Source organism: Elgaria multicarinata, chromosome 23 (assembly GCF_023053635.1).
Source record: "Elgaria multicarinata webbii isolate HBS135686 ecotype San Diego chromosome 23, rElgMul1.1.pri, whole genome shotgun sequence".
Classification (NCBI taxonomy): Eukaryota; Metazoa; Chordata; class Lepidosauria; order Squamata; family Anguidae; genus Elgaria; species Elgaria multicarinata.
The window spans coordinates 12254118-12274619 of NC_086193.1; the positions used below are offsets into that span (position 1 = coordinate 12254118).

The 20502-nt window shown below is 45.5% G+C and overlaps 1 protein-coding gene across 1 annotated transcript in view; it reads left to right on the forward strand.

Moving 5' to 3' along the window:
• The first annotated feature begins 324 nt into the window (after positions 1-324).
• EFNA2 (ephrin A2) overlaps positions 325-20502 on the forward strand; it is a 143748-nt gene continuing 123570 nt past the window's right edge. Inside the window, exon 1 of the mRNA XM_063147150.1 lies at positions 325-480. Within this exon, the coding sequence (XP_063003220.1) occupies positions 359-480 (122 nt within the window). The 5' untranslated portion in view covers positions 325-358. The remainder of the gene's footprint in view (positions 481-20502) is intronic.

The window sequence follows — 20502 nt, forward strand, 5'->3', positions numbered from 1 at the left end:
AGACCTGTGACCCCCCCCCACGCCCCAGAATGACTCACCCCGTGATCTTTAAGAAGGTTCGAAGGACTGCCAGGCTAGGGGGGACGTGCACGGTGGCATAAATTAGGGGCGTGTGTGTGCTGTCTTGAGTTTGGCCTCCAGGGAGATAGGGGCGAAAAAGAGGTGCAGAGGTGTCCCCTCTTAAGTGGGGGACCGCCACCCCGAAACGCAAACCGTGGCCGGAACCGAACCGGCGAGGAAAATGACCTGGCGGCCTTCTTCCTAAAAAGCAACTTAAAATCAAAATACAACAGACTCATCACCGAGGGCCGAGGAAGACGGAGAGAGGAGGGAGGCACGGTGAACACCACCCGGTAGGATGCCGCATTTGGAGATCGCCGCGCTGGTTGTCACCCTGGTAGGGGTGTGCGTGTGGACGGATGACAGCAACAAAGTGATCTCGGATCGGTACGCCGTGTACTGGAATAAAAGCAATCCCAGGTAAGAGATGTGTCTCTTGTGTGCTGCAACCCAGGGCACTGTTGACATGCTGGTCTGCCAACGTGCGTGTGTGTGTGTTGCCGGGTGGCAGGCTTGCACCCCAACCTGGAGGAAGTCAATGGAATCCAGGTATTTTTGCAGGGGTCTTGGAAGACTTAGGGGAAACGGCCTGAACTTTCTCAGCCCTTTTCGCCCAAGTCGGGGCAGACGCTTTCCTTCTTTTGTGGCCCTTGTGGTGTTCGAAACGAGCTTCGAGTTCGGCGAAACGTGATTTCGAGAGATCCGCGTCGCGGTGGGAAAAGGCAAAGGTCAAAAAGTGTGCTTTCGCGCTGTCTGTCTGCCTGCCGTCCCTAGGAAAGTTACCTGCAAGTGTGAAAAAGCAAAAGCAAGCAGGCGAGAAGGAGGGGTGTGTGTGCCTTTATCCAGAAGGAAGATGAATCTCTTTGTGAGACGTTGAGACCTCTCTCTCTCTCTCTCTCTCTCTCTCTCTCTCTCTCTCTCTCTTTAGTCTGCTTCTACATTCCTGTAATGCATTTCGGTTGCCCCTTCTAGATTTTTGCATTGTACAACAGGGAGGGTCAGATATAGGGGCTCATACACCCAAGTGATTCAATTCTTGCTAAGCTGCAGAGTGTGGAATCCCTTTTGCAAACTGATGCAGTTAGGGAACGGATACATCTAATTCATTAAACTTTTTTGGCTGGGTTTTGCTGTTTATACCTGGATTGCTGTAAAAAAAAAATCAAAAATAAATCTCAAATTGGAGAGAATTCTTCAAATAAGACATCTCTCGGTCCGTCTCCGAGATATATATATATATATATGTGTGTGTGTGTGTGTTTCTGTTTAAATTTCATATCCATGCCCTAGTTTAAAGCTAAGTTGGCTAAGTTTCACTGGGGTGTCCTCTATGTGTTTCCACGTAAAACAATTGTGTGTGTGAGCATGTGTGCATGTTTGGAGGGATAGATCTATTTTTCGTAATAGCTGTTTTCCATTTGCCATCTCAACTAAAGTTTTTTTAAAAAATAATAATAATAATAATCCTGAAAAAAAAACCATCCAATCTCAAAATCATCCAACCAGAAGTCAATTCTAGGAAGTTGTATGTCTGTGCAGCCAAGAAGAACAAAATGCGAACAATTTTCTGAAGTACTACAGACTGTAAAATCAATTACGTGTCACTTAAGGACTTGCATCTTGTCAAATTAAAACACCAATTTGTCTCTCTCTCTTTTCCTCCACTCTGGATGGAAACAGTGGTTGACCTTTCTCTCTCTCTCTCTCTCTCTCTCTCTCTCTCTCTCTCTCTGTGTGTGTGTGTGTGTTTCAGTTCCTGGACCAAATAGCTAGGTTGATCTCTTGTACGAGGCCTAATTCTCTAGGCGGAAGAAAGTTTGTCATTGGCGAGCCATAGACCTCATGAGATGGTTTATGTTTGGTTGTGGTAGATTCTACATTGCTGAAGCTGGGTCATGGTTACGTCTTGGAGTGGCAAACGTTTGCAAATCCAAGCATGGCGTTCAAAGGCTTTCTCCTCCTAAAATGGCAAGGTGGTAGGCTATAAAACTTTGGAGACCTCTCTCTGTCTGGTGATGTTCATTCTTCTTGCCCAAAACAGAGCAAGAAAACACCAGAACCCGTGGGAACTTGGGACTTACCTGAACTTCTCAACCAGGGTTGTAATAACACCCTGGTTGTCCAGTTGAAGTAAGACCAAATTCTCTTGGATTCCATGTTTTCTTGCTCCGCTTTCGGCCGTTCAGCGTAACCTGATAGGAAAGTAGCCATTACCTTATTATGTGAGGGGAAAAATTGGTTCAATTTGCTGTGGACCACATGGTGGTTGTTTTTTTAAAGTGAAAAAAACCCCACACCTCTCCCTCCCTCTCCAGAGTGATGATAAGGTTCCGGAAATGGCTTCTCTTTCTTCAAGAGCTCATAACAGATTTTCTCAAGTATTAACAGGCACTTGGAGTGGACCCAAAATAGTGATTCCTGCTGACGGACAGGTCCCCAGCCCCAAATCACGGGCTTCTCCTTCAATGTTACAGAGAACATGAAAAAAGAAAAGATATGGAAACACTCCTTCTCTTTCTCTCTCTCTCTCTCTCTCTCTCTCTCTTATACCCTCCCATCCCGAAATTAAAGAGGGAGAGAAAATATACATTTAATTCTTCTCTTTTCTTAGCATGAATATGGTTGTTGTTGTTGTTGTTGGTATTATTATTATTTTGCTGTGCATAGCTTCAAAATTTCATCCCTGACCATAAAGCCCTATTTAAGTCCCGAATCCTCTCCGAATTCTTTCTGCATTTTTAGTCAAGCTGCAAACGTCCGTGGGAACCTAAACTCCCAAGGTGTGAAAATAGGCCAATGTCTCGAGCAGTTCTTACAGGACGGACATCGCGATGTTGGTTTTAAATTTGGCGAACGGCCCAAAGGGCTTCAGGCGGTATGGAAACGTGGTGGAATAAATAAATAAATATATGAAGGAGAAGTTTTCAACGCTCGGTGGAGCCTCTTTTGAGGAGGCCCGTCCCATGTTATTTGCGGGCGCAAATTTATGATGGGTTTCTTATGTGGGGCGGAGGTTTTTATGTCCCCTTCCTTGGTACATAGTAGATGGCATCCTCAAGTGAGGTTTTTTGTGTGTGTCTGTGGGGAGCTGTCCTTTTGCTACCTTCTGGTAAGGGTCAAACATTTAAAATAAATCTCTCAGTGAATGGGAAGGGTGCACCTTTGTGTCAACTGAATTGTGCAGAGGCCCATAAAATGTGGACTCTGTCTGCTTCGGGTTCATAAAAAGCCGCCGTCCTTTTGCACACAGACACACAGACACACATGGACGGACCGACATCTCAGTGGAAGATAATTTTTCCCCTCGGTTCCCCCGTTCTTTCTGTGAGAGCTCTGAGGGGGGACGTTGAATAAAGGAACGACCCCCTCTTTCTCTGGCCCGTTTCCTGTCATTATGAAAGAAGGGCTTCATTCCCGAGATGAAATGTTTTAGATTTCGAGATTCGTGACCTTATTTCAATGCCAACGTCTGTGTAGGATTCGACCAGGGGGAAGTTCACCAGTCGATGTAGGCCTCATTTCTTGAACAACCGTCTTCTTTCTGAAGTAGAATAACCCTAGAATATGTGCCCCATATATAACCCATTGGCGGTATTGCCTTAAAATCGACGACTTTTTAGGGTGTACCTGGCCGTTGAACCATGATCTAAAAGATATCTCCCCCCCATTTTTTTAAAATAAGTCTTCTCTGCTGTGGTGCCTTAGCTGACCATTGAATTTGGGGGTAATCCCATCTTTGGGGTACACAACCCCCATTGTTCCTCTAGATTTTATTTCCCATTCAGCAGTGGGCTGATTTCACGTTGGTTACTGCCCTGTTTGAGTCGTAATTTCTTTCCTTTTTCTTCAACTGCTGCTCTTGCAAAAAGAAAACCAACCTCCCCTCCCCAAGTTTGAACTACGACAGAGATGGAGCCTTTAAGGTTATTATTATGGGATTGATCCAAATGAGGGGGGCAGTCGTTGGTCTTGAAAACACAAATCTTTCGGCTCGGTCTTATGTGACTTTCAGACTCCTTGCCGCCAAGTTGAAGATATTTGGGGGCAACTATTTCCCCACACACACATTTGGGGTGTGTGTGTGCAGGGAGAATCTCCATCCTTCTGGTTCTTGGGTTCTCTACATCTTTTCACCTCTGGCTTTAGTGAAAGGATTTGTGTCCCAATCATCCATTTTTATTTTTGTGTGTGTGAAAAGGCCCAGGGTGTGTCTTTTAAGAACGGAAGAATATTTGGGTCACCAGTTTAACCCTTCCGTTTCCGAAACAAACTGGGCGTTTTTCATGGGTGCTACAAACGTCTCCAGATTTTAAAAAAAGCAAATAGATGAGCCCAAGATGGAGGAGAAACTTTAAAAGAGTCAGAAACACAAATAGGCAATGAAAGAAAAGAGATGCATTTGTCATCAGTGAGCTAGCTGGTAAATGACCTATTATGGGCTCATCCTGTATCGGGGCGTCAAAATATTTTCATGTGAATCCGCATATTGAAGTAAGCTCATGCGGTTTCGGATCCGTGGCGTTTACACTGGGAAAGAGGTTCTTCCAGGTCTTCCCTCCCCACAACTGAAGAAATTACGCGTCAATTATTATATAGTTTTGGGTATACACAAATAGGTTTGGTTACTTAATAGTAAAACATGCAAAACCCAGTATGTTTTCTCATGAGTTGGAGGAAAATGGGTCCATTTTGACTGCAGTGGCGGAAGGTTTGCAGTAACCCCCAAATGAGCGCGTGACTTTTAAGGGGCACGATCCACCAAAGAACTTTCACGGAATATGACTTTCGGAGTAGACGTTGACTTACAACTTGGACTATCTTTCCCCACATTTGAATAGCGTTGATCAGTTCATCTCTTCTATATCTGGGGGGGAAATATATATATAACCCACCACCTCCCAACAGGAGAGTAAAATTTCCAATAAGACCAACCCAGATAGTTGTTTGGGTATAAATCCATATCTGATAGCACTTGGTATGCAACAAAAAATCTGGGGATATTATATATTTAAGACATGCAGTGGGTTGGTTTGCTGTTTCATTCTTTTGGGGCCTTTGGTAAGTGGTGATTGGGGGAGAAAGAATTCAAGATTTAACCCTTTGGAATCTTGAATATGTCTGAACATTTCTCTTTTTCAATCCTCACCCTTTTTGCATATTTTTTTTTTTGGAAAAGAATTCTCCCCTCCTGAAGCCGATGTTTCTGTTCCATGCCATGTATCTCTCACTTGGTCAAAAGCAATGCCCTCCTCGATAATTCCGCCTGAATTAAAAATCAATTGTAAATTGAGACACAGGAAGCTTCTGCCCCTTCCGAATGTAATTTCTGCTCCCCCGCAGGCATCCTTGATATCTTCGACCTTATTGCAGTGTTTTATGCGCTAGCCATAGGTCTGGAGGACGTCGAGAGATGTTTATTAAATACATCTCCGTGTAGGCTGTTGATTGAAATAGCGGCAGGAGGGATAGGTTGGGCGAGAGTGGAGGCTCTCTCATGTGCTTAAATGGAGGGCGTGCATACGTGTGCGTGGGGGAAACATGGGCGCTTCATCCTGAAGTTCTTAAACCCAAGAAGGGCTTGAATAAATGGCTGCACTCTCTCGAGATTCGTCGGCAAAAGTGGCCGCCATGTTCTGTTCCGTGCACGGTGCGCGGAATGGGGGACTTTGCCATATTGCAGGGGCGGCCAGTTTCGGGGGACTGTTTTTCGCTAGCACCCCCGAGACCCCCCCCAACTGGAGCCCGGTGCGAAAGAGGGGTTCAAGAAGGCAGCCATAGATATGAACGAGTTTTCAGTCCCAGGACTGGAACTCACGCAGAAATCCTTTGGCACAAAAATTGACTCCTGTTTCCCCCAGTGATCGCTTGCTAAATTTAGGAGGGGCGGAGTGTGTGTGTGTTGTTGTGATCTTCCTGATCTACTTTAAATCACCAGGAGACTTATCTTCAATTCCTAGTCTACTTTCTTTCCGCTGCTGCCATTTTGGTTTGCACAGATTATTACCCAAATTTCCCGTCAGAATACAACGCTGGATACATGAACATCCCAAACCGTTGGTTGTCAGTGAACACTCAGGAGGGGCAAATTCCCCGATTGGAACATCATTCATTTGACCTATGTTGGGGAGTCCCTTCTGACCTCTTGTCCCTTGGTTTTATTTCTTGTGACATTTTTTCAGTCGATATATACTTAAAATAAAAAACGCTTTTCCGTCGAAAAGCTCAAAAAGTTATATGGCTTTTCTAAACGTTCCGAAGCAGTTTTTGCAGAATTTCATAGGTCAGTTTTATTTGGGGGGGTGGGTTTTTTTTCTCTCCATCTTTTTTACCACCCCCTCGATTTTCATCTGTTTATCTGATGCTAATGTGGGAACACTCCATCGGCTTTTGGGACGAACAGAACCACGATGGTTGAGTCGGGCAATTCGGCGATTGCCCGCAATTCGTGGTGTCGATTCGGATTAAAAATGCCCGTGGCGAATTGGGGATACGGTGTGCGATTTGTTGTAAAACCTCTGCTTTTGCAGACGGAGGTGTGTCTGTGTGTGCAAGAGATGGGGTGGGTGTGAAACGAAAGGTACAGGAATGACCCCATCGTGAGGAAGGTTTATGCTTCTGTTAGAAACCCAAGCAAATCCCAGTTTTTCGTGCCGGCATGATTGGATAAATCATTTCCAAAGTAACGGAGATGAAGATTTGTTTCTCTACTTCACGCTACCTGTAACAGTGTAATGGGCAGTTTTCAAGTAATTCTAGAATGACAGTTTTCCTGTCACCACATGCAATTCCTACAAAAGCTTCCACATTTATCTCTTTCTCTGTCTCTCTGGCAGAAGGAAAGAGAGATAGAGAGAGATGGGTAAATGATTGTCTATTTTCTTTTTCAATTGGCGACACATGTACATCCCATTATTTTATTTTCCTTTGGGCCCCTGGCCTGTATTTAGCTACACGAGGGCTTCTTTCCATCAATTTTTATTCTGATTATTATTATCATTCCTTTTTTTTAAAAAAAAACAACAACTTTGTTCAACGGGACTGTCCCTTGGGAACTTTTGTTTTTCTATCCGTGAAAATGCGGCCAGCGACTTTTAGAAATGTGAACAGATCTGGAGGTACCCGGAGAGAAAATCTTCCTCTTTTGGGGGGTATCTTTTGCTGATTAAGGGAAGAAAATGGGGACATTCCTGTAAGCAATCTTGATCACGTACTTCGCCGGGGAGTGAGGTACGGCTGCTTTGTACCCTGCTTAGGGTCACCCCATCAGGGGCATCTGTCCAAAATGGATCAGGTTTTATGTTTAGCCCATAAGACGCGGAGAGGGATAGCCTAAATTTCCCTCTGCTTTTCATATCGGAGCTTCGAAGGAAGTAAACGATGGTGTAAAAAAAAAAAGGAAGGGGAATTTCTCTCAGGATCCTCTGTTTGCCAATGTCCATTTTGGCAGAACTGTTGTGTCTGCTGCTACAATGGCAAAAACAATTTTTTGTAAGCCGCCCAGAGAGGTTCAGCTATTAAGCGGTATAAAAATGCAATAATAAATAAATAACTCCGAATTTTAGGAACTTTGAGGAGTTGAGGTTCCAGATGAAAACTGAAACAGCTCTGAAGGTGGTTCTTGAGTAGCGAAGGCGTCTCTTGGCTTCAAGACCTAATGCTTCTTGAGGGCAAATGCAGCAAACTTAATGTGTGGCAGGCATAACCATTCAGTAGGCCGACCCTATCGTCCTGTGCGATGGCATGGAGGCATTCAACATTTCTCCTCTACTCATATTCAGTCTGGTGTGGATGGCTGCCATTGCTACTGGGCTGACGGAAATACGGAAGAATTCGCTTAGCGAAGCGTTCTGCGTGCGGGGCGAAGGTACCTTACGACAGGTTATGGCCGCCAAAATGGCCGCCAAACGTCTCCCTTAGCCAGGTTTAGTCTTCATGTTGTCTTGGCCCGGAGACCTTGGTATAAATCCAGTGGGGAAGGCGAGACGGGATGAAGGACAATCCATGTTCAACACAAACTTTTGCGGAATATTTTTGGTTTGTTTGGGTGGTGGTGGGTGTCCTCCTGTCTCTTCCACATCTGCAAAATATAAAATAAACATGGTTTATCTCCCCTCAATATCTTCTTTCCTTCCATTTGGGTCATTTTTGATGGCTGGACCATCTCTACCGTATCAGCAGCCAACATATTATAGAATCATAGAATAGCAGAGTTGGAAGGGGCCTCTAAGGCCATCCAGTCCAACCCCCCTAAAGCATCCCTGACAGATGATTGTCCAGCTGCCTCTAGTGTGGGAGAGCCCACAACCTCCCTAGGTAACTGATTCCATTGTCGTACTGCTCTAACAGTCAGGAAGTTTTTCTCCTCCCCCCAACCCGCATTAAACTGGTCAAGGGAGACATTTCTCCCAGCCTCTGAAATCTTTCCTCATGACTCAAACTGGGCCCAATTTAAATCCAGACCTTTCCGGAAATCTCCCACCTCCCGAAAGATAACGCCTCCCCTTTTCCCCCCAAACCCGTTCATACTTCTGGAATGCTGCTACGTTCCTTGTTTTTTGTTTTTTTTTAAAGTTTTTTGAAAAGCCTATTTTCTCCAAAAATGCATTATTCCCCCACTCCTTCCCTTTGAACATCCCTTTGGCTTACACTCTATCCCTGCAAAATGTTAAAACCTCTTTGCGGGTCTCCAAGGTGGGTAGGCCATGCGGTTAATAAATGGCAGATGCAAACAAGGGCCAGTGTCTTGCATAACGTGTGTGTGCGTGTGTGTGTGTTCCCTCTAGGGAATGCAATTGCGTTCTCCAGAGGTGATGCGTTTGGCTTCCAGTCGCCAATCAGCTTGGTGAATTCAAATGAAAGAAAGGGATCTTGGAAGTATGGATTGCTCACCTACGTCCCCGAAACTTTTCGGAGCCGTCTTTCAACTCCAAGATGGTGGTGGAGGGCAAACCGTCCACCCGGCCGAGGGGTCGTCCCCCTCACCTCTTCAAAATGACAGAGCGACCGGCCCAGGGTTGTCGAATTTGTGCACCTGCTTTGCGGGACTTCCGTTAACTTGTGTGATCACCCACCATGTTGCTTTAAAAACAGGGGGGGGGAATTACCTTCGATTTCTGTGCAATATGCAAAGGAGAAGACATACCAGTTCAGATGGCGGTCTGCATAGATGGTTTAATCTATAGATGTGCCTGCCTCACAGTAGATCTCTATGCAATGGGGAAATTGGATTTAACTCCATTGTCTTCCTTATATCACCATTTTGTCATAATTCAGATGTATAATTCTTTCTATCTATCTGACGCACCTTTCTCTTATCTTTATCTCTATCTTCATCACCATCGAAATATATTTATATATACCTAGGAATAGGTGACTGTATTTATTTATTTATTTATTTATTTATTACATTTCTATACCGCCCGATGGCCGGAGATCTCTGGGCGGTTCACAGAAATTAAAACCATTCAAAGTATAAAACGACAGTATAAAACCATAATATAAAATACAATGTAAAAGCTCAACCCGATAAAAAGAGCAGCAATGCAAAATTACAAATTCAAAACACCGAGTTAAAATTTATAGACTGTTAAAATGTTGGAAGAATAAAAAATTAAGTAGCATGTGTGTCTGTAGAAATAGATCATCTACATAGGTTGTACATGGAAATGTACCAGATATATATGGTACTATGTATATTCTATGTATACATAGAATATACATAGAAATATAGTATGTATATGAAATGCATGCACACACGAATGTGTATTTCAGTTTATATTATAAAACGTACCCACATTACAGTATTGTTTCAGTTTTGGTTGTTACCCTGAATGTTTCAGAGAATAATTGGATGTCTGCTGAATATGCTATATTTGTGTACACACCTGCACACACACATACATATTGTATGAATATATATTATGTGATGCGTCCACACTCACGCTATATATCTATATCGATACCTATAGCTGCAACAAACCATGATATACAAATGTTTTGAAACCACATTGAAACATACGTACACTCAGGTGTTCATTTCATATACACACATATAATATATTTGCCTATTGCAAATATATGTGCAACTCCTACAGTATTTCTATGGCACTTTTGGTATACATATCACTTGAGAATAATTCTAGCAGAAAAGTCTTTATTTATTTATTACATTTTTATACCGCCCAATAGCCGAAGCTCTCTGGGCGGCTCACAGAAATAGTCTTTGCCCCTAAACAACGTACAACAAGAGCAGGTAACCTGGTACCCTCCAGATGTTTAGGACTACAACTGCTAGCAGCCTCAGCCAGCATAGCCAGTGGTCAGGGATTATGGGACTTGTAGTCCAAACCATCTGCCGGGCGCCGGGTTGCTTACTCCTGCCTTACAATCTAAATTTAGTGAAATGTAGCTGTCAGGCAGATGGACAGGAGAGGGAAATGCAGGTGGATGGTGGGATTAAATTTGGCGGTGGTGGAGATTGGGAGACCATGTACGGTACCTAGAACTCTTAGGAGGATGAGATTGGGGGGATGCCACGGCAATAGCGGAAGTTGGAGGTAAAGGATAATGGCCAACAGATGCAATTCCGGGAAGGTACGCTATGTTTGCGTCTTGGATATAGGCCATAGACGAAGCCCAAAGTTTCATGGACTTTGAGGCAGAGTGAGAATGAAGAGAGAGAACGCAGCCTGGCTCTGTGGAGGTGTGCAGACACGTTTCCTACATACGTGTCTTGGTGCGGGTTCTTTCTCTTTCCCTGGGTGCGTAAGGCATGTATCATTTCACCGCCTCCCAAATTGGCTGATCTCCGTCAACAGTGACTGCATATCTCCACGATTTGTCTCTTATTCCGCAACCCTGGGGGATCTCTGATCACCCCCCAAACAACGGCGGTTTTCCTCTCTGTGTTGTACTGTTCCCCTCTGTGCATTTTTCCTCATCATTCTTGACTTTTCGCTGTGCTTTTATGAGACCGCAGCCATTCGGCTCCCCTTTTTCTTCTGTTCGCCCATCTATCTGTAATATTGCTCCATCTATTTATCTAGATCAGGTAGTAGCACTGCTTGGTCGCTCTTCAGGTATATATCTGAATGCACCTATATAGGGCCCTTTTACCTTCGTCAAATGCCCTGCCTCCAAAAGGAGATAGTATATGTGTAGGTTTTCATATTTCCCTTGACTCATTCCATGATGGAGCTCAGGGCGTTGAAAAACAGACTCGCCACACATATAAAACCAACCGGCACAAGCATCAACCAGGTCGATTTTGTCTCGGACTGAAGAGATAGAAACCCCGACGTCCCATTTTTTATTGGCAACGAACGCGCCAGCCTGTCCCCGTTTGCTCAAAATCCAATTAAGTGTGGGCAAAAATTCTGCGTTTCTCTGCTCTCAAACTTGGCATTATTATTTTTTTAAAAAAAACCTTTAGGTCTGTGGCCATTGATCATATTTTTCTTTTATTGTGTGTAGGCTGGGGAGAGAGGGGGATTCTGGGGTGGTTTTTTTGCGTTCTGATTTTTTTGTGTTGCGTTTTTGGTGTGTTTAGTTTTGGCTGTGTCTCAGTGCTAGAGATCTGCTTTGCCTGTACAAAGTCCCTGGTCTGATTCCCAGCAAATCCAGTTAGGACTGAGAATGGATCCCGCCTTAAATCCTGGAAAGCCATTGCTGCCTGTCAGTGTCTGCAATTCTGGGCTCTGACTCCATAGAAGACACTTCCTAATTTTTCTACATTTATCAAAATCCCCTCCTTGCTTTATCACAATGAGAATTTCAGCTTTGCTTGCAAAATGTGTGAACATGCCGTGTTCGAGGCTCCGAAGGCGAGCGCGTGTCTGCCGAAAATGTTCCCAAATCGCCAGATTTGTGCTCATGCTCGATCTGTGCAACTTTTCCCAGTTTGGTTTTGCCTGACTTTCCTAATTTGAGCAAATTTCCCTCGCAGCGCTTTAGCCTAGGGAAGAAAGTTGCACAGATTCGGGGAAATCTGCACAGATTCGGGGAAATCTGCACAGATTCGGAGAAATTCATGCAAGTTTTGCATTCGATCACTGCTCCGTTCACATAGTTTTCCCATTTGTGCAGAGCGATTTGTGATGGCAAATGTGACCAGGAATCGGGCACGAAGCAAGCCCTGAGGCGATGTTCTAAGAAATTGCAATTGAGCTTCAGTCCTATGCCTGCTTATCTGGGAGTAAATCCCACTGCCCAGAGTGGGACCTACTTCTAAGTAAACCTGCCTGGGGTGGTGCTGTTGACCCTGGAGATAGACTCATAACCAATTGTGACTATGAAACGACTGAACGAATAAACAACAACAACAAATATCTTGGGGTTGTTATTTTTTAAATCAACACAATCCAATTTAATATGTAAGCAACCATTTTTTCTCCTTGGATATAGTGGCAGTAAAGCCCAGATGGAAGCTAAAAGTTTACTATTGTTGCTCCAACACAGAGCGGCCAGAGATGCGCATGCCAACCATAGCAGGCACAGAACATCCAAAGAGAATTGTTAAACACTCAATGCTCCTGAAAGCCCAGGGTGGGTGGAAGGACAGATCCTCATTTTTCAGTTATTGCTTAACTGTAGGAACCACGAAATGACACACACACCCTCAATTTATATTATTGAGATTAAGAAACCAGGAATGGACTTTTCCATGGAAAGGACTGTGGATTTCTTCATTCGGTTTTGGTACTCAAAAGCAAAACTCCCGCCCCGGAATTCTTTCATTTGTAAGTTTGTGTCCTTTGCACCAGACTCCAGTTACAGAGTCTTGGATTTCTAGGGGACAACAAGGTAGATTCCGCAACCATCTGACATCTGTAACCATCCATATTTGGGTTATTTACGCCGGGGTAATCAGCAACCGTCTTTAAGAATTGTCACTGTGCGTCTACATTGGACCCATGGAACGGGAGCTATCTGCCAGATGGGGAGGCGATAACTTATTTATTTATTTATTTATTTATTGCATTTTTATACCGCCCAATAGCCAAAGCTCTCTTCATTACAGGGAAAGCAAGGGGTGGCCGCAGAGCCACGAAACCACACATTTTTGGTAACGGCTCAGAGGACAAAATTTCCAAACGTTTGGTTTCTCCAAACATTTGTCCCGAACCTCCGAAGTTGGGCGTTGAACCTGCTAGTCCTGAGCTGGCTTGCGGTGTTTTTAAAAACTCCAGTAAATAATAATAATAAGAATTAATAATAAGCTGCCTTTCAGGGCAGAAGCCCTCCAAGGCAGCATACAACCATACATAAAACAGTACAAACCTTAAAAGCGATAAAACCACAGACAGTAAAATATCAGTTTAAAACAATAAAAGCTAGCGGTAAAAACTAACCATAAAAACAAGGTCAGTAGCGGCAAATGAGTATTCATTGACGAGAAGGCCGTCGTAAAATAGAACGTCTTTTGAGGCCTTAAAAGCCTGTAAAGATGGTGCATGGCGGATCGCCGGTGGGGCCACCACTGAGAAGGCCCTGTCTTGAGTGGAGACCCACCTAATGTCTCTCACTGGTGGGCAGGGGAGAAGGGGTTCTCTTTTTGATCTTAAAGTGCAGGCTGGCTGAGCAAAGAACGTTGGTTCTGTGATCAGGGTTTGAAACCTCCAAGAGCTGCTTACACAGAGGTTGTGTGCTGCAGCGCTGGAATGACGTTCAGGGCCGTCACGCCATTTATAAGTTGACACTAGGAAAAGTGTATTTGACTAGGAGTCTTCCATTCTTCAAAAGCCCAAGCCAATCTATCCTACCTACCTAAAATCATAGAATCATAGAATAATAGAGTTGGAAGGGGCCTATAAGGCCATCAAGTCCAAGCCCCTGCTCAGTGCAGGAATCCACCTTAAAGCATACTTGACAGATGGTTGTCCAGCTGCCTCTTGTGTGGGAGAGCCCACAACCTCCCTAGGTCACTGGTTCCATTGTCGTACTGCTCTAAGAGTCAGGAAGTTTTTCCTGATGTCCCGCTGGAATCTGGCTTCCTGTAACTTGAGCCCGTTATTCCGTGTCCTGCACTCTGGGAGGATCGAGAAGAGATCCTGGCCCTCCTCTGTGGGACAACCTTTTAAGTATTTGAAGAGTGCTATCATGTCTCCTCTCAATCTTCTCTTCTCCAGGCTAAACATGCCCAGTTCTTTCTCCCTCTCCTCACAGGGCTCTGTTTCCAGACCCCTGATCATCCTGGTTGCCCTCTTCCGAACACGCTCCAGCTTGTCTGCGTCCTTCTTGAAGTGTGGAGCCCAGAACTGGACGCAATACTCTAGATGAGGCCTAACCAGGGCTGAATAGAGAGGAAGCTATACTTCTATTAATGCAGCCCCAAATAGCATTTGCCTTTCTTGCAGCACTGTTGACACATATTCAGCGTGTGATCCACAACAATTCCAAGATTCTTCTCATTTGTAGTATTGCTGAGCCAAGTATTTGTAACTGTGCATTTGGTTTCTATTTCCTAGATGTAGAACTTGGCATTGATCCCTATTAAATTTCATTCTGCTGTTTTCAGCCCAGCACTCCAGCCTATCAAGATCACACTGAAGTTCGTTTCTGTCTTCCAAGGTATTAGCTATCCCACCCAATTTTGTGTCATCTGCAAATTTGATCAGCGTTCCCTGAACCTCCTCGTCCAAATCATTAATAAAAATGTTGAAGAACCTGTGCTCTGATGGTTCCCCTGCAGAGCTAAATGTCACAGGGCCATTCTGTGGGGCTTTTGGGTTTCTAAAAATAACCCCGGAAATGCTCTTTTCCAGATTGGAATGGGCAAGCGGATCGTCTTTCGGCGAGCTTGGAAGACCAGTTGCAGGCCAGAAATGAGCGTTTCTGCTTGTCTCAGGTTATTTTTCGACGCGCGGAAGCCACAGGGCGCAAGCGGCCTCTCCCGCGAGCGCACGGGCATGGTAGGACGCTGCACACGGTCCCCAGTCCTTTGACTTTGGCGACGCCTTGTTTGAATTTGGCTAGTATGCGTTGTGAACATGATTGTCATTTTCCCCGGCTCCCCGGTTCCTCTCCACCCCCCAGCGCTTATCGAAGTGGGATAAAGGAGGCACCCCACCTCTAATGTACATTGATGGTGCTATATAAATAAATAAATAAATAAATAATAATAATAATAATAATGCACCTGGACACCTGTGTACGAACATGAAGGGATCTCGCCTTTTGCCTGCCCACCGTGGTGCACCCCGAAGACGCTGAGGTGTGTTTTTGACCCGTGGATAACCTACGATTGGTTCAGGGCTGGCGCACTACGTTTTGCGGCCTGAGTGAAAGGATCATAGTAACCCCAACACGTGCCAGAATGCACTTTCAGGGAACAATTTCATTTCAGATCAGTTGATAGGACAAACATAAAATCCATATTGCCATGCCTCCTCTTCTAGGAAGGCTGAAGGTACGGGCACCCAAAGAACTGAGGCACAGGCAGAGATGTATATATTGGCTGTAAAATACAGAATATCCTATCGGCTTATGCATGTTTTCCTAAAACCCCTCACTTTTGCTGTAGCCGCCCATGACAAATTATTTTTTATTACGTTTTTCATCAAAATCTGCTGGGCAATGTACGAATGAATTGTGCGGCCTTATCCTGTCCAGGGCGCTTAGGAGAAATAGCTGGTGGGTTGCTGCCATTGCCACCCCCTCCAGCATCTACCGCCTGAGCCGGTGGTTCACTTTACCAAATGGCAGAGACGGCCCTGGCATAGGGAAATTAAAATGCACTGGAAGCATGATTCCTTTGGTTTTATATCTGCATCAATGCAAAGCAGATTTAAATCAATGCAGCCAGGGGGAGAAAACCCTTCAAGGAAGTAGCAACCGTGGAGATGTTTAGGCTTGTAAAATGATCCTTAATATCAGAATTCAGGTATTTGTATGAGTGACCCTATTTTTACCTGTAAAATAATGGAGAGTTATTTCACGAAACAGGATTTTCGGTGCTCAGGCGCAGGACCTGAGGAAGAAGATGAACATTAAACGTAACTCTTCCCAAAGTAATATTTATTATTATTATTATTATTATTACAATTATAATTATTATTACATTTATATCCCACCTTTTTTCCTCCAAGGAACCCAAGGTTTTTACCCTCATAACAACAACCCTGTGAGGTGGGTTGGGCTGAGAGTCTGTGACTGGCCCAAAGTCACCCATTTGGTTTCCATGGCTGAGCGGGGACTCAAACCCAGATCTCCCGACTCCCAGTCTGACACTCTAGCCACTACACCGGCTCCCAGCAACTACTAGGCAATGCTACCCGATTTAGCTTCTATTGACTTCCCACACACCCCAAACACTGCCATGTTTGTCTTTGCACTGTTCTCTACCTGACAAGGTACGCGTGTGTTTTCACCTGAGGCTAGAGACAGATCTAGGTCACTGATGGATTCGATCTGCCATTGCGCTTTTCTTCATCCCAGCGTTTTCTCTCGGTGCAGCCCCAAACCTGCGCAATGCGGGTTTATTCAGAAGTAAGTTCCCCTGTGTCCAATGGGGCTTATTTCTAGGTAGAGATGTGAAGGACCAGGAAAAAAAATAGGTAGTTGGAATAACCAGGACAGGGGAACCAGGGAAAAAACTCTGAAAAACAACAACAGGAAAAATACGAAAAAAAAAAACAGAAATATGAATGGTTTTCCAGTATTTTTCCTGTCCCTTTCTGGGTTTTTTTAACCAGGTCATCATACCTCTACTTCTAGGTAAGTGTGCAGCTTAAGTCGACTATCTCCCCCACTCCACCTTAACACTGTGTCCATGAAGGATGCAGACAAGCTGGAGCGTGTTCAGAGGAGGGCAACCAGGATGATCAGGGGTCTGGAAACAAAGCCCTATGAAGAGAGACTGAAAGAACTGGGCATGTTGAGTCTGGAGAAGAGAAGATTGAGGGGAGACATGAGAGCACTCTTCAAGGACTTGAAAGGTTGTCACACAGAGGAGGGCCAGGATCTCTTCTCGATCCTCCCAGAGTGCAGGACACGGAATAAGGGGCTCCAGTGACAGGAAGCCAGATTCCGGCTGGACATCAGGAAAACCTTCCTGGCTGTTAAAGCAGTACGGCAATGGAACCAGTGACCTAGGGAGGTGGTGGGCTCTCCCACACTAGAGGCCTTCAAGAGGCAGCTGGACAACCATCTGTCAGGGATGCTGTAGGTTGAATTCCTGCGTTGAGCAGGGGGTTGGACTGGATGGCCTTATAGGCCCCTTCCAACTCTACTATTCTATGGTTCTATGAAATACTGACTGCATAGCTTCACAATCAAGCATAGTCCATTTCCTTCCTGGGATCCTGAAAGTTCAGTGCTATTTTGTGACATTCTAGCTGGTCCAAATAAAATTCCTCGTCCGCCTGGAGTCTCCCGAGAGAGTTACCCTTTTTTTTGCCGAGGTGGCTAATTCCTTCGGGGTGATCGACGCCGGGTTCGTCCAGGGCCACGATTCGGTATAGAGGACTCTGGGTGGACCAGCGATTTGGAGTTGCGGTGCAGTGGGCGTTCCTCAGATCAATGGCTGCCGGATACGCTGGGTGATCCCTCTGCGGTACTGACGGCAGACACCAGCCCGAAGCAGAGCGCTTGGAGGGGATTCATTGCACTGGGGGGTAGATTCGAGGACTGTCTGCAAGGCACTGAGATACGGACCTTGTTTTACAGTCTGCATCTCCCAAGGCAAACATATAATTGGCTTCATGGCTCCTGCCTCCTCCTCCTTCCTCTCTCTCTTTTTGCCACCGTCCCTGCCAAAAACGCCACTCATGATTTGACAACAGCAGGGGCTCTGTCAGCTAAAAGAGATGCCATCTTGTCTATTATAGATTTTTCTCCCCCTCCCGAATTGTCAGGTACATCGCTGTACATTTGTTGATAACGTTTTAATCCTGGCCTGCCTCGGAAGAGCGCGAGACGGCGTCCCCGGTTCTCTCTCTGACTCCCGTTACCTTTGTGACTATGAGTTGGGTTTGGCTGCGAAATTAGAATCGGTTTGCGAGCGAGAAGGGATTCGGACCTGGGTAGGACCCCAATATCGATCCGCAATGTTGCATCACCGTGTGTGAAGGCTCCGTTTTGCTGGCTAATGACGAAGCCCGTATGGCGGTGCGTTCATGACCCGTACCGAAATAGTTGCATCCGTGAACTCAGTGTGCGGCCGCTGTAAAGAAGGCGAACTCCATGTTTGGTGTTATAAGAAAAGGAACTGAGAATAAAACAGCCAGGATCGTCCTGCCCTTGTACAAATCGATGGCGCGACCAGACTTAGAATACTGTGTACAGTTCTGGTCACCACACCTAAAAAAGGGTATTATAGAGCTGGAAAAAGTGCAGAAAAGGGTGACTCAAATGATGAAGCTTGCAAATGATGAGCTTGGGAAAAAGGAGGCTGAGGGGAGACATGACAGAGGTGGACAAAATGATGCCTGTTGTGGAGAAGGTAGATAGGGAGGCATTTCTCTCTCTCTCTCTCTCAAAATTCTAGAACCTAGGGTCATCCCATGAAGCTGATGGGTGGGAGATTGTGGACAAATAAAAGGAAGGTCTTCACACAGTGCAGAGTTAAGCTATGGAACTCACTACCACAAGTTGTAGTGACGGCCACCAGTTTGGATGGCTTTCAAAGGGGGTTGGATCAATTCGTGGAGGAGGCGAAGGCTATCAAGGGCTACTAGCCCTGATGGTTGGGTGCTATCTCTAGTATTCAAGGTAGAAGCCTGTGTGCCCCAGTTGCTGGGGAACATGGGCGGGAGGGTGCTGTCGCACCATGTCCTGCTTGGTCATCCCTGGCCGATGGCTGGTTGGCCACTGTGTGGACAGAGTGCTGGACTACGTGGACCCTTGATCTGATCCAGCAGGGCCCTTCCTATGGTCTTATGTTCTCAACCTCGTGTACAGGATGGCCTATCAATTTCCCCTTATACCTGCGTAAGAGAGAGTAAGAGCTTTGAGTGTTGGTTTGGCTTCCCCAGCCCTGGCACCTTCCAGATGTACCTTCCATCAGCCCGTCCAGCGAGGCGAATGGTTAGACATGCTGGGAATTGTAGTGCAAAACGTCTGGAAGGCACCAGATGGGAGAAAGACTCCCGCGTTTCTAGGGTGACTCTCTCTTACCATAATTAAAAGCCCAGTTGAGGGGATACAGCAGGCGGACATTCAGGGTCAGGGCAGGCCGGTGGGTCCTTGGGCAGGCCAGCGTTTGCTGCTGGCAGGCCACGGTTGGCCGTGGCCATTCTGGCCAGCGTGAGGGCACCCGTTGGCAGACCTGTACTGGCCAACTACACTTTGGTGCCAGCCTTGTGTAGGGGGACATTATCAGCTTGTATAGGGCAGTTTCCCTGGAAAGTGGCCACCATAGAAAAACAGTAGCCATGCTCGCTTTTAAAAATAATAATTTCAAATTGCCTTTGGTTTATGGGATGCCCAATTTCGCCCCCCTCTCTATATGTGTGCAAGGCTGGTGCTTTGTTACGATCTGATCCATCTTATCTGCTTTTCTTCCTCTTTCTCCCTTTGAATTTTATTATTAACTCTTAAGGTTTGATATGGTTTATTGATTGGGTTTGTTTTCGTTTCGTTTGGTGGCTGACGTTCCCTTTGCTTTCTCTTGTATCGGATCTTTCCACGAGCCGCCTTTGGGGCCTTCCCTTTTGCGGAAGACGTGCAGGATAATGCTTTAAAAAGAGATAGATGGATAAATAAATAAATAAATAAATAAAGCCAACAAATCTTCTCCTCTGGCAATCACGGAACCCTTCGTGAGCTAGAGAGAAATCAGCGGATTTGGCCGTTCACAAGATGGCTACCAAAAAGCAACAGAGGTGACATTGGTGAAATGATTGAGAAATCTCACCTCCTGTATGGCTGTTTTTTAACGAGCGTTGCGCAAAGGAGGCTCAACGTCCACCCTCTCTAAAGTTACCAGTTCTGTGGTTGTCTTTCACTTCTATTTTCTGCCTTTCCTCCAAGGAGCCCAATACGGTGTACATGATTCTCCTCCTCCTCTCCATATTATCTTCACAACAACCCTGTGAGGTAGGTTAGGCTGAGAGTCAAGGGCTGGCCCAAAGTCACCCAGTGACCTTCATGACCAAATTGGGGGGGGGGGATTGGAACCTGTGTCTCCTGAGTCCCAGTCACATGCTTTAACTGCTACACCACGCTGTGGCCACCCAATGGTCGCTGAATTGCAAACACTTTACGCAGCCGTCGGATGAGTGGAAAAGTAAGGAAGTACGGATTTAGTGAAAACTGCTCCATCTGTGCTTCGCGGATTGCATTTTTTGCTAACTGGCAGAATCGATCCCCCCCCCAATTTCCTGAATTTGGACAAATTTGCAATTTTGCATTGATGTGAATTCGCACTGGCACGAATGCGCGGATCCCTCAGAAATGCACAACCCCCTCCAGAATGCACATTTTCATGCTTTAGGCTATGGGGGG